The sequence below is a fragment of the Tyto alba genome, unplaced genomic scaffold, assembly GCF_018691265.1.
Source record: "Tyto alba isolate M040663 unplaced genomic scaffold, T.alba_DEE_v4.0 Super-Scaffold_48, whole genome shotgun sequence".
In the NCBI taxonomy this organism is placed as follows: domain Eukaryota; kingdom Metazoa; phylum Chordata; class Aves; order Strigiformes; family Tytonidae; genus Tyto; species Tyto alba.
Genome location: NW_024881324.1, coordinates 10,454,839 through 10,468,997, shown reverse-complemented (window position 1 = coordinate 10,468,997; position 14,159 = coordinate 10,454,839). Strand labels below are relative to the sequence as shown.

Below are 14,159 nucleotides of genomic sequence, written 5' to 3'. Positions count from 1 at the left end.
ATGCTAACCATTTATCTGTTAAAGCAGCATGCTGAAAGGTTCACAGAGCTATAGTTAAAACCTATACTTACCATTAAAACATTGCAGAAAGCAGGAGTATTTCATGTAATGAAATGCAAAAGTGTTACACCTGGCCAAATATGGCACACAAGTGATGTTGCCAAGAATGTTTTGGTATCAGATACTGATTTTCCACCTTTCCTAAGGAATTCTGTTATCTTTGTCAGCATCGCAATATGTGCCATCAGATCAGTAGGACACTTTATTCAGTCTTTGGCTTTATCCTATCCAGCTACATCTAGCTAACCTACCGACTACAGTAGGTTTCACAAGGAAATAGGAGCATGGTGAGTTTTCTTGTTGGGAGCAGGGGAGGAAAGCAATAGCGCATATTATTTTTACAGGAAAGAAGCTTGTGCTTTGTTACCTGAAACAGTGCTGGTAAGGATTTCTCAACATTCAGACCAATGGATTGAATGGGGCCTGTGTTAACCTGAGCAGTAGTTTTGGCCCAAAGACCTTCACAGTTGTTGGCAAGGTGGTCTAACTTGAAAGGCCTTTGAGGGTAAGGAGCTGTATATCAGCAACCATCATATAGTCTGTAGGCAAACTTTTCTGTCTTTCATTCCCATTTTTCTGTGTACTGTCCGGATTATCAGAATAATGCTATTGCTTCAGCTTCGGACACATTCATGGGTGATTTCTGACAGATTATTTCTTATTGCTACTGGAAGTTTTTCTTGCCTGTTGATTTTCAAGTTTAAATAAAAATGCAAATTTAATTAAAAATTTTGTTAAGACTTTCCTCAAAAGGCTTTTTTAAGTGCTATATATTTCTTTCCCTAGAATTTCCATCATTAGCATAGAATAGGTTAGTATAACTACTCTCTACTTTTTTTTTTTTTTTTTTTTTTTTTTTTTTAATAAGGTGAGATAGAACCAGTTGAGTGCTTTAATTACACATTATGCTGATTTTTGTCCTATGATTAAAGCAGCAGTGGCCTTGTTACCAGGTCAATTGTACGTGAGCATTTGTGAAAAACTGAAGATAGGAAAGGTAATGCTGGAATATCCAAGCAGAGACTTCTGCAGTATTCGGTGGTGGGGAAAGCTCAGGTTCAGTGTTTCTAAAATGAAAGTACTTTGTGTCTTTTATCTATGCATAAAAAGAGGAGCAACACAGTTGTATTTTTGGCATTCAGTTTTGCAGGTCAAAACATTTAACAAGTAAGCATCACTGTTTGTGTGTAAATTCACTTGAGAATTTCTCCAAGCTTAGACTGTAGACTTGTTATGCTGTTCCCAAAGGTTTTGCACAGAGCATTGCAACTTTTACTTTCAGGTATTTTGTTTCTGCACAGCACTGCGTTGTTTCATACTGAAAGAAATTCTGTGGGGAGCTTCTGAAGACAAATTATGGTGATAAAATATTAAAGAGAGGATTTTTACTAGCTGTTGCGCTGCAAACTGGGATGCAAATTTGAAATATTTAGTTGTTTGGCTATGCCTCCTCCAGTGCTTAAGAAATTGAAATAGCAAACTGACTTCAGCTTCCATTTTCTGTTTCCAGTCCTCTGCATCGTTATGTAGGTATATGAATGCAGTATAGATAATTATTAGGTATAAAAAATTCACTAAATAGCAGTGGATACTGTCCAAAAAAAACCCCCATCCAGATACTCCCAACAAACTGACCAAGAACAGATAAATGTTAGGCAATTTGAGGCAAGGATTTTAGCTGTATTTCATCCAGAAGGGTCTGTTCTTCTTCCTGTCCCCAAGAATACTCCTTTTTGGTGTGCTATTCTCATTTCTCTCATTGGCAGCCTATTGTAGTATACTTTGGCTTTATACCAATTGTATTGGGTTATGCATTACAGGTTGTATTGCACACTGTTATTTGAGTATAAATACATAATTATCAAACTACCAAATTTTTATGTTTTCAATATTGATATTTTCCAGAATATCTCAGTATTTTCTCAAGAAGCCAAAAACTTCTGTTATTGATTAACTAGTAGCATCAAATTCCGGTGTTCCAATTTGGCTGATTTGAATATACTTTGAGAGTTCAATCACCAAAATAATTTTAATGTCAGTACTGCTCTTAGTCTAAAGGATCTCTTTCAGTTTTTGACAGCACATAGTCAAGGAACAAATGGAAAAGCTTATGCAAGGTAGCTGAGTGAAATACCATAAGACTAGCCTTCTGGTGAGATATTTCTAACAAAATATACTTTACAAAATATGGAGGTTTTTTTTAAAAAAACAGCAATAACCCCCCCTTCCAAAACTTAGTCACCTGACAGTCTGGATAACAGTGTCTCTAAGTACTGTTATGGCCACAATTAATAGTGAATTCTACCCTTCCTAAAATGCTTGTAAAAATGAGGTGTTACTTTTATAAGATGTCAGATGATTCAGCTACAGATTGTACTTTCAGAAAATCTGTTGGGATTTAATGTATTTCCATGCCACTAATGGGTCTTTGATCACTTCAGCAGACTATTCCTGTTAGTGACTGTGCAAAACCAAGAAAATTCCAAATTTTTTAAGCCTTTGCCTATTTTTTTTTTTTTAAATAATAATAGGTAGCTTTTCAGTTTTCTTTGAGCCTGAAAAAGCCTCTGTGATATCTGAAAGCATTTAATTATGATTAGATAGCATCTGAGACCATACATACTGAAGGCCTATAATTAAAATTTGGGATTTGATCTTCTGGAAAAACTCCTTGATTCTGAAATAAAGGACAATAAACTCAATGTTTGTCCTTTAGGCAAGGAAAGCAAATAGTGTATAGAAAATACTAGTTCAGCAAGTATCAAATAAAAGCTTCATTCTAGGTAAACTTATGAGATTTGGATTGAGTAAATTTTTTTTACATATGGACACAGCTGTATACAAGCTTATATTTCTTTTTTGAATGAACATATTAGTATCCTTAAAAGGTTTAGAAATTGTTTAAGCAGAAAATGCTATTCATCATTAACATGTTATTTTTTTGACTGATTGATATGAGGACTTATTTTTTCTCAGGCATTTGCTCCAAGACATCACAGCTATACATTTACTCTGTGACTTTTGTTCTTCAAACGCGTGTGATAAATTCAGTGTGTGAAAGACAGTAGAAGGAACTTAGTAGCACCTGGCTTTGTTTACAGTGCAGCATTTTGTTTCTGGTTTATCCTGACCATTTGATGTTATGCTTTAAATGGGAATTTGCACACAACTGTACAAGAAAAACGATCTCTTAATTTTAATATGTTATCTCAAAATCTAATCATATTGGTTGGAAATTTCCTTTCATACACATTCGTAGATAACAGTGCAGTACTTCGATCTTTTTCATGTTTTGCTTGATCTGCTAAACAACTGTTAACAATTTAATAGTTTAAGTCAAAGCTAAACTTACACAATATGACCAGGTTATTCAACTGAAATATTAAATGAAACTGATGGATGTGTAAGTATTGACAGTTATTTTGTAGAAACTAGCAGTTGTACTGTTGCTGTCTTCTCCCTGCCTATACAAGCACTATTAAACACACTTTGGACTGAGTCAATTTTTAGCGGATTTTTTTTTTTTTGATACCTTTTCCATTAGCAGAAGGCAAAAATGTAAAGAAAGATTTGAAGACGTATACAGGGAAACAGCAAGATTTAATTAACTTAAATCAAACTGATGTTGGAAAAAATAATCTGAGTTAGGAAAATTATTCCCGAAGGACTTGTATAACTAGAAAAATACAAGCAAGGCTAATAATTCTGTAATGTCATGAAGTAATACAGTGTTTGGTAATGTTCTATAAATAACTGATGCATAGACATAGTAAATAATGTCATATATTTCAGCCCTGGCTTTTTGTGTGATTTGATCCTTTTTTTTCTTGTGATCCTTAGGTGCTGCAGTAGCTGGAATTTACAGAGTAGCAGGAAAGAATATGGCTCCCTTAGAAGCTCTTGTCTTTGGTGTTGGACAGACAGTACTGACGTTAATTATCTCATTTTCAAGAATTCTTGCAACACTTTGAGACTTATGTGCGGGGAGGGAGAATCAACTAGCTTAAAGAAATCTTTAATCTGAAGAGAAGCTCCCTGAACATGGATTCATCAGCTTGCAAACTTGATTTCTAGTGTAAGAGAAAGGAAGCTATGTGGAATGTGCACTACAAATCTAGAGGTTCAGTCAAAGAAACAGACTGTCCTCTAGCGTCTGAACTGTTGTACTTCTGCACTGCGCCTTCATGTGCCTCAGTCACAGGCAAGGTGCAACCCGTGCGTGCAAAGCTGAGATAAAGCACCTTGAATAGCTGCCGGTCAGGTTAAAGCCTGGTGATGGGATCCTTGTTCTTAACAGTGTTGTAATAAAATAAAGGGATGCTCCTGTGTGCCAAACTCGGAGTTCAATTCTTAACTGTTGGTTAGGTAAGCTCTGAAATTGTAATTATAGAAGAATACTGTGAGCATATGCTCTACTTGAATTCAGGTAAAATAGCAAGATAAGTTTTGTATTAGTGGAATCTCTTTGAATGCTGAATGTTCTTATTCAGCATTCAAAACAACTGTTAGGTCTGTTTCAAAGCGTAGATGAATTTTTATGGGGCTTAAGAACCACGGCTTTAGCAACCCTGATGTAATTAGCACTGTGTGTAGAATGGCTCATGGCAGTTTTCTGAAGCTCAGCACGTAACTTCTTCCTGGTTTTAGCTTGTCAGAAATCAGTGGCTTAAGGAAAGTGTATAAGGATTACTAAGTACAATCTGTTGTGTATGCACAAACAAATCGTAAATTGATGCTTTCCTTGAAATTATTTTGTTTTAAACATACAGATGGTTACCTGAACTTCTGAAAACCTCAGAAAGGCTACTTGTTGCAAACAAGCTCCCTATATTTACTTGAGCACTGATAGGACTCTTAACCCTACATGTATTTACAGAACACACAAATATAAAAGATTTTGAGAATCCACCTATGAGGAAAATGGAAAGGGGTAAAAATATGATATACTGGTTTTCTACAGAACAAAAATGTTAAGTTTAAAATAGTTACTACACTCCAAAAGTTTGGAAGTGGGGCAGCACTAATGTATTTACTACCTTGTTTCTGAACACTTTGTATCTTTGGAAAGGTTAAGATACCTGGAACTTTCAAATACTTAGCTTTCAGTAGAGTTTGTGCTTTTCTGGTTTAAAAGGGACAGTAGTGATGTACATGTGAAATGTCTTAAATGTGAATGTTTTGGAGTGAATAGAAATTTCAAGTCTAATTACTAATTATTTATGACATGCAAAATTTAAAGGGCACAAAGTGCTCGGTGAGGAATAGGGAATCTTTTAAATCTTTCCTCAACTGAATGCTTTTCAGCTGTCAGCTTTTAATGCTGACAGGAAGAGTGAATTGCTCAAAGGTTTTGTTGTTAAGATATCAAAAAGACTTTCAGGACTATTGAAACCATGGCCACCTATTGCACAACTAAAAGAATATGGTAAAATATAATTTACCATCTAGTCATATCGCTTAGTGCTTCAAAATACAATGAATTAACCTGCCTGCCTTTGTTTTACTTCATATAAACTTTTTAAGTGCTAAGGTTGTTAATATTTGTTTTCTTTAAAAGTATTTAAGTCTTGTTTGGAAAATGTACAAAGTTGTGGGCTTTTCAGGGAACAAGGTAAAATACAGGTTTATAAACCTTTTCAGTGTTATTTTTGGCTTTGAATTGCTTTAAAATGTGGCTGAATGCATATATTCTCATTATTTTGAATGTCTTCAAGAATTTATTTTTCATTGTTTGGGTTTTTCATCTTGTGGCTTTTATGCTGATAGTTTCTAGCATAACAATCATTGCACTTTAGTAGACAATGAAATTACTACAAAATTACTACATCTATAAAAGGCAATTTAAACTTCTCCCCATTTTCTTAAATTATAAGAAAACTGGTTTCAGGTATTTAAGTCAAATTGAATAATGAAATAATTTAAGATATTCCTCCTAATGTGCCTTGTTACATATATTTTTAGGGGAGAGTATTTTTTTTTTAAATTACTGTATTTTGTTCTAATTACCATTCTTGTTCTATTTTTGCTGTTTCTGATTTGATATAATGTCTTACTCAACAGACATTAAAGTATTTGTTTGACAACCTGGAAATGCTTGTCTGGATCAAAACCAACTGGTTTATGAAGGACTGTATTCAGTTATTTAGATTGTCTCATGACTTTACCTCACACTGAAACTTCTTCCCAGTTTCCTTGAGCATCTTCGTTCTTATTTATTGTACAAGGCTATTATACTACCACTGAGCAATGGCTGTTATTTTTCCCTGAGTTAAACTATCACAGGCTACTACTAACTTACAAAATGCATATGTGAAACTTACTGATGAATTTCATCCTTCATTTTAATTGCAGTGCCAAGTAAATTGTTACCATTATAACTTTCCTCCCTTGACGAGGAGGCATCTCTACAAATCTTAATTACCTTTCTCCAGATAATTTTTATTGCATAGATCATTGTCATCAATTTTAAAAAGCTGTTGGATGCCTAGTTGTCTCTGCTTTATATGGCATTATTGCCTGACAACAATAAATAGGCAGATAATATAATGCCTTTGTGGCTTTACAGAGACAAAGTTATGTATTTGATAGAAAATTATTTTAAACTATTTATTGTGAGGAATACATAGGACAAATGGTTTTTCTATAATGTTTTCTTTGGTCGTAACATTAACTTACTGCATAATAACTCCAGCAGTGAAAGGAAGTGTAAGTGGCCTTATGTCTGTGAAACTTCAAAGTTTCATTCCACATCCTTAAAAAACAGCGTTGTTAAACATAAGGTGCTCTAGTCAGTGCAGTGTATGCAAATATATATATGAATTATGGTTTTGGGGTGTGTTCTATATCTTACACATACTAACAATTGAAATAACTTTTCCAAGAAAAATTATTCCGGATAATGATTTTTTTTTTTTTTTTCATTCTCTCCCCGCGGGCCCCCCCCCCCCCCCCCCCCCCCCCCCCCCCGCCTCCTTGTTATTAGGCTACAAAGATATCTTGTGTATGAATGGCACTGATGGTACTCTGGCTCCCTTTTGAACAATACAGTGTTGTGCAGATGTCCACACAGGATTATTTAGCACTATTTTCAAATAGCTCTGCCTGTCTCTGCATTGTATCACTAGGCACATTCTGCATTGTTAATGATTACTTTCTAGTAAAGAACAAATAATACATCAACACAATTTCATCTTTGAGGGGAAGGGGGGTTACTGAATATAATGTTTAATGTGAAGAAGATTCTGTTAAAGACAGCTTTTTCTGTTAACAGCTTCACTGTTAAAGATTTAAACATTCCACACTTCCAACTTATCAGTATGATCATGGAATCATGGAATGCCAGGTTGGGAGGGACCTCAAGGATCATCTGGTTCAACCTTTCTTGGCAAAAGCACAACCTAGACAAGATGGCCCAGTACCCTGTCCAGCCGAATCTTAAAAGTATGCAGTGTTGGGGGATCCACCATTTCTGGGGGAGATTATTCCAATGGCTGATTGTTCTCATTGTGAAAAATATTCCTTTTGTGTCTAATTGGGATCTCCCGAGGAGTAGCTGGTGCCGATTACCCCTCGGCTTTTCCATGTGACTCCTTGTAAAAGGGAGTTTCCATCTGCTTTGTAGCCACCTTTTAAATACTGGACCATGGTGATAAGGTCTCCCCTAAGCCTTCTCTTCTCAAGGCTGAACAGACCCAGTTCTCTCAGCCTTTCTTCGCATGGCAGCTTCCTCGTCCTTCGATCATCTTTGTGGTCTTTTTCTGGACCCTGCCTGTCCACAGCTTTTGAATAGCAGGGACCAAAACTGAACACAGGATTCCAGGTGTGGCCTGGCAAGCTCTGAGTAGAATGGGATAACCACTTCTTTATCTCTGCTGGTGATGCCCTTGTTGATGCAACCCAGCATCCCGTTGGCTTTCTCTGCTGCAGCAGCACACTGTTCACTCATACTGAGCTTGTCTACCGGGCCCCCCAGGTCGTTTTCTGCAGAGCTGCTTCCCAGCCTGTGCTGCTGCACTCCTGGATTATGTTTTCCCAGGTGCAAGACCTTACATCTGTCTTTGTTGAACTTCATAATGTTCTTGTGAGCCTACTCTTTCAGCCTATCCAGGTCTTCCTGCAGCGTGGCTCTCCCTTCTGAAGTATCTGCTCAGTTTGGTATTGTTGCAAACTTCATCAGGGTATGCCTGATCCCATCGTCCAGATCACTTATGAAGATATTAAACACTGTTGGGCCCAATATTGGTCCCTGGGGGACCCCGGGGACAGGTTGCTGGTTTGAAAAGGAGCTATTTACCCCCACCCTCTGGGTGTGGCCTGGCAGCCAGTTCCCCACCCATCACATGGACCACTTGTCTAGACTATAATATATCGGTTGCTCTAGGAGGCAGATGTGGAGGACCATATCCAAAGGCTTGGAGAAATCCAGGTAGACAACGTCTACCTCTTGCCCCACATCAACTAAGAAGGTTACTTTGTCCCAGAAGGTGATTAGGTTTGTCAAGCGTAATTTGCCCTTGGTGAATCCATGCTGGCTTTTTCCAATCATGTGCTTCATCTGACTTGTGACAGCCCCCAGGAGGATTCGTTTCATAACTTTTCCAGGGACTGAAAAAAGACTGATGGGCCTGTAATTTTCTGGATCCTCCTTTAAGCCATTCTTGTAGATGGGGGTGACATTAGCCTTCTTTCAGTCATCTGGGATATCCCCTGATCTCCATGACTTCTCATAAATTATGGAGAGTGGCCTTGCAATGACGTCAGCCAGATCTCTTAACACCCTTGAGTGGATAACATCAGGGCCCATCTGTTGATAAGGGGTCAAGCTCCTGTAATAGTTGCATACCAACGCTCCCCTCACTGATGGTGGGTTTGTGTTTGCACTGACTTGGATTTTTGTTCCCAAGACCTGGGGCCCAACACTGCTGCTAAAGACAGAGGTGAAGGAAGTGTTGAGAACCTCTGCCTTTTCAGCATTCTTGAGGACTAATTCATCTTTCCTGTTTAACTGTGGGCCAATATTTTCCTTCTGTTTCTGTTTGTTCTTTACATACCTGAAGAACCCTTGTAGTTTTTGACATTTCTGGCCAATTTAAATTCAAGCTGAGATTTTGCTTTTCTAACTGCATTTCTGCATATCCCGGTAATGCTCTTGTAGTTCTCAATGGGTATTAGTCTGCTTTTCCATCTCTGATACACTTCTCTTGTTTTTGAGCAGACTCAGAAGCTTGTAGTTAAGCCAAGGAGGTCTCTTGCTCCACCTACTTCCCTTACCTTTAAAGGCAATGAGCTATTTTTGTGGTTCCAGGAAAGCGCTCTTGAAAAAACCCCAGCACTCACTAACTCCATGGAAGCTTCCTACTGAATGCCTCCCAGCTCAGCTCTGAGCGAGGTGGAGTTTGCTCTCCTAAAATCTAAAACCTTTGTCTTGGTACTAAACTTCAGTGTGCTCAACAGGATCCCAAACTCTGCAATATTGTAATCACTGCAGCCAAGGCTATCACTAACCAAGATACTACAAAGCAGATTTTCTTGGTTTGTGAGCAGCAAGTCCAGCAAGGCCTCGTTCCTGGTTGGCACATCTAACATTTGTATGAGGAAGCAGCCCTCTACACATTCAAGGAACTTGATGGATGACATGTGAGCTGCTGTACTGTTCTTCCAACAAATGTCTGGGTAGTAGAAGTCACCCGTAAGAACCAGGTTCTGTTGACCTGAAGCTTGCTTAAGTGACTTAAATATTACTTCGTTGGCCTTATCTTGGTTTGGAGGTTGGTAGCAGATACCTACTGTAAGATCCTCCTTAGAGCCGACCCCTCTGATCTTGACCCAGAGGCATTCAATAGGGCTTCTACAATCACTGCAGTTGACTTCTACACATTCAAGGTTCTCCTTAACATAGAGTGAAACTCCTCTTCTTCTTCCCTGCCTCTCTTCACAAAACAGCCTGTATCCATCCATCGTGATCCTCCAGTCATGTGAGTTGGCCCACCGTGTTTCAGTTATTCCTATGATATCGTAACTTTGCCTGGGCGTGGAGCTCCAGTTCCTCCTGTTTGTTCCTCAGGCTGTGTGCATCGGTATGCATGCACTTGAGATGGTTGGTCTTCTGGCTCTCATCTTGGGAGGCAACTAGGGAACATTTGTCACTGCTCCGGTGGGCCTGGCTTATTCCCCAGATCAAAAAATTTTGCTTTGACTAAAAATGCCAGCTATATTGCAGGAAAAATAAAAGATCTTCCAAATAATTACTTTCTTTCATTTTGTGGGTATTTCTGAGTTTATGAAACTAATCTGTGTACCATGACCAGTGATATAATTTGAAGTTTGTTGTTGACAGTTTTTTAAAGAAACCAATAATTTAACCAGTTTTGAACATTCAACACGGACCAAAGAGAGTAGTCCTGATTTTGTGTAAAATAGCTTTATGTTTTTGAAGTACACTGTTTTTATTACTCTAAAGGAAATAGTATTTCCTGTTCAACATATTGCACATTGATATTTATTTTGCTTACAATTTCTATTTGAATTCTCTTGGGGGTGAGGCGTGTATAAATGCCGTTTGAGCAGAAGCTGTGATGGAGTCTAAGCTCTAATAACTCTAAGAACTGGTTTAATTGTTATTTTCTGGTTTAATTTATGTATTTCATGCAGTAAGCATATTCTAACAAAGCCTTTCCTGCATTAAATCTGAGTATTATATCATGAGCATATTAAGTTGCATGGTTTTGTACATAGCCATTCAATGTCACATGTACAATTCCACATAAGCAATTAATTTTCTTCTTCAGACACAATAGTATTGCCAGGTGTAAGGAAGTATGAATGAATCAGGGCCAAAAAAAAAAAAAAAAGTGTGACTCTAATAAAGCTTAGAAAAACAATTGTGAACATGAGAATTTTTTCAGTTACTCTTTTGTTTCTAGAAATATGTTTTTTCATCATATGTGTATTTCAGTTAAGGGGAAAAGATGTGGAGATTGGTTGTTAGGATAACAACTGCAACCTAATCAAATTCCAAGAAATTTGAGATAAAATTAAATTCTGAATTTTGTTCATAAATTATAATGGAGTGCTACATATATTTAAATGCTAGAATATTACTTCATTTCAGTGTTACCAGAATTTAACATACAACTGCATCAGCATATTGGCAGAATACCTTTTGAATGCTTGCTTTATTTTTAACCTCTAGATCAGGAGCAGCCCGAGGTGAAAAGACTGTTTAAATCCTCAGCTGTTGCTTCAGAAGGAATAAGTGTTCTTTGTATACAGGTGAATTTAACACAGCTGAAAATTTGTACTGGGTTAAAAGTCAAATATTTGGTCACCACCATCACAACCCTTAAGGTCAGAGGGAAAAGAGTTCTGCGCTCTGTTACAACAGTGAAACCTTCAGCTGGGCTGCATTAGTTTGTGTGCTGAACTTCACATCCTTTGGTGAAAATGTCATAGGCATTAACCTCAGTGCATACCATTTGATACCTTGTAAGTGAGAAAAACTGTATCCTGCAGCATGCTGTTTCCCACACTCGTGCCTAGAGTCATATCAAATCAATTTGTGCATTAAGTTTAAATGTAAGCACAAAGGTATCTCGAAGTCCGCAATGATATGTTACTGCTTAGGGTATTCTCCCATTATCACAGGTGTAAAAGCAATTATACTCTAAAGTAATGATCTATAGAAGTATTTTCTTTCAGGAGCACACATTTTTTTTCATTTCTAATTGTTCATCTTGTAGTTACTGAACACTTTAGGAAATTACTGCTTGAATACTGGTAAGAGTAGTCAGTTGTTAAAGGGAGTCCATAGTATGTCCTTACGTGCTGCTTCTGTAAAAAAAAAAAAAAAAAAACAAGCAAACCCCAAACCTGTAAGGCAAAATAAATAGTGAAGAGATATTTTCAATGAAATAAATAATACTTGATTGATGCAAATTGCATTCATTTTGATTTGAGATCTAACTTTTGAAGTTGATTCAGGTATTTAGTATCAACTTTGTAAAATCTGTTTCTGTGTTATCCATCAATATAAGGTATATTGATGAGGTCATCAGAGCTAAAAATCTATAAACCTTTTAAAATTACTTGGCTGGAGGTTTTTACTTGTATAAAAGTTAAGCACATTTCGGACAGATAATGGAGTTTTGAAGATCTTTATTATTTTGGGGTTTTAGAGGATAATCAGGTATTTATGTAACTAAATTTTTGACAGTGGCAATATATATAATAGCACATAATACTTCAGAAATGCTTACAGAAACTACTGAAGACAGATACCTGTTTTACAGTTAGAAAAAGGCTACAGTAATTGACATCTGTACTGATAACTGTGACTTGTACTATAAGCTTTACAAATACAGTCAGTATTATAACCTTTTGGATTTGGCTGAGCCAAGAGAAGAGGAAAAAGGGAATTTGAAAATCTTTAAAAATTAACAAGGCAAAAAGTATCCATTAGACCACTGACAAAATTGTGCCCCTCCAATACTGTTTTTCATCAAGCATGACTTAAACAATAGATCATACACAATGCAGCATAATATCTCTCCATAAAGTGTCTTGTGGATAGAACGTAGTCTGCAAATTTGTATTAGAAATAGATATTCATGTTTTCACTTGATGAAGTTATGTAAGTAATAGGTTCTTGACCTAGGCATTGTTTTGAAGCTCAAAGAAGAGTGATGGAGAAGAATGATTTAATATATAGTTGATCTGTGCTTTGTACAGGACTATATTACACTGCAAAAAAGGTATTCATTTTGAGTTGTGGATGTACTGCATGTTCATGTTACAGTTTAGATCAAATAAAAAAAAAAGTGACATTTAAGCTGTAAATACTGTATACTACTATCTTTCATTTTTTAAGCAACTTTTTTATTTCACTGTTTGTGTATAGATCTTTATGTACATATAAAAAGAAAACCACAACATTTTGAGAAACTTTTGTAGTCAACTTTTGACTTTTAATTGCAGTAATGGTCTACATATGTCCTTTCAACTGTTTGTTTTGGTCTGAGTTTTCATTGTATGCTTTCAGAGTCTTTGAAAAGCAGCAATAACAATTGGGCAGTTATTTAAAGTAAAACTTTTTTCTGCACAATTTCCACCTCCATGCTTTAGAATGGAGGCACAGTGGAACACTTGTCCAATTGTAGGATTTCAAGAGCCTTTAAGTAGTTTTTATCTTTTTTTTTTGTGTGTGATAGCAAATGTTTTATAATAGCTTGTGTACAGAATTTACAAGTCAAACACAATTTCTCATGCTCATTCATGTGATTAAAAGTTTCTGTTAAAATATTTTCATCAACTTTCCATGGCTTATTGCATGTTCTTATAAGTAATCATAAAGCTATAAGTCGACCTCTGTAAGAAATACTCTGATAACAAAAGTTTTACATTTTGTGAACTTGACTGAGATGTACAAATGTACACATAAAATAAAGCTAAAATTAATTATTAAGTGATTCACTTTCTTCTAGACTGTAGTGGTGCGTTCCTGCAAGTGTCTTATTTCTGCTTTATAGATAGGAAAAAGAAACCTCAGTGGGACCTATGTTGGTACAAGACTGAGGTGTGCTGTGGGTGAGGCTTTCATTTCTCAATTTTTTTTCACGCATTATTTTAATACCTATGGCCTCTGTTTCTGACAGTTAAATTCTAGCATGTGGAAAGAAAATGCCTGAGCAAATGAAACATGTGAATGGCTCATTATAACAGAAACTGAGGCAGCTGCTTTTGTGGTTATAGTAAGGATTTGTTTATGCAACTGGGTATGCATAGTTTGGAAGACAAATTGGTTGCAGAAATGAAAACCAGATTGATTTAGTGCATCACGTTAAGCCAGCTCAAAACGGAATGTTATTTTGGGAAAAATATGCTTAGTTAACATGAAGTAAATGTTTTTATCTAGTTTGTTGTTGTTGACCTGAGGTAGATAGATGCTCTTTATTCCTGCTTTTGTCATATGTGGAAGACTAATTCACCATGAGTATATTAGTCATTGCCTCCTGGAGATGCCATTTTGACAAAGTATAATGTAAGCTTTGTATTGCTTATCTTAAATAAGAGATACAGTTTTATTTGCTTTATATTGTATTAAA

The 14,159-nt window shown here is 36.4% G+C and overlaps 1 protein-coding gene across 2 annotated transcripts in view; it reads left to right on the top strand.

Annotated features, from left to right (window-relative positions):
* Window positions 1–14,159, top strand: part of TMEM170B (transmembrane protein 170B) — a 58,805-nt gene that overhangs the window by 11,404 nt on the left and 33,242 nt on the right. The window contains exon 3 of one of the 2 annotated variants that reach the window (XM_042806648.1): window positions 3,901–13,519. The exons of the other annotated variant lie outside the window; for it this stretch is intronic. Within the exon in view, the coding sequence (XP_042662582.1) occupies window positions 3,901–4,031 (131 nt within the window). The 3' untranslated portion in view covers window positions 4,032–13,519. Of the gene's footprint in view, window positions 1–3,900; window positions 13,520–14,159 lie in introns of those variants that run through there. 2 annotated transcript variants of the gene reach the window in all.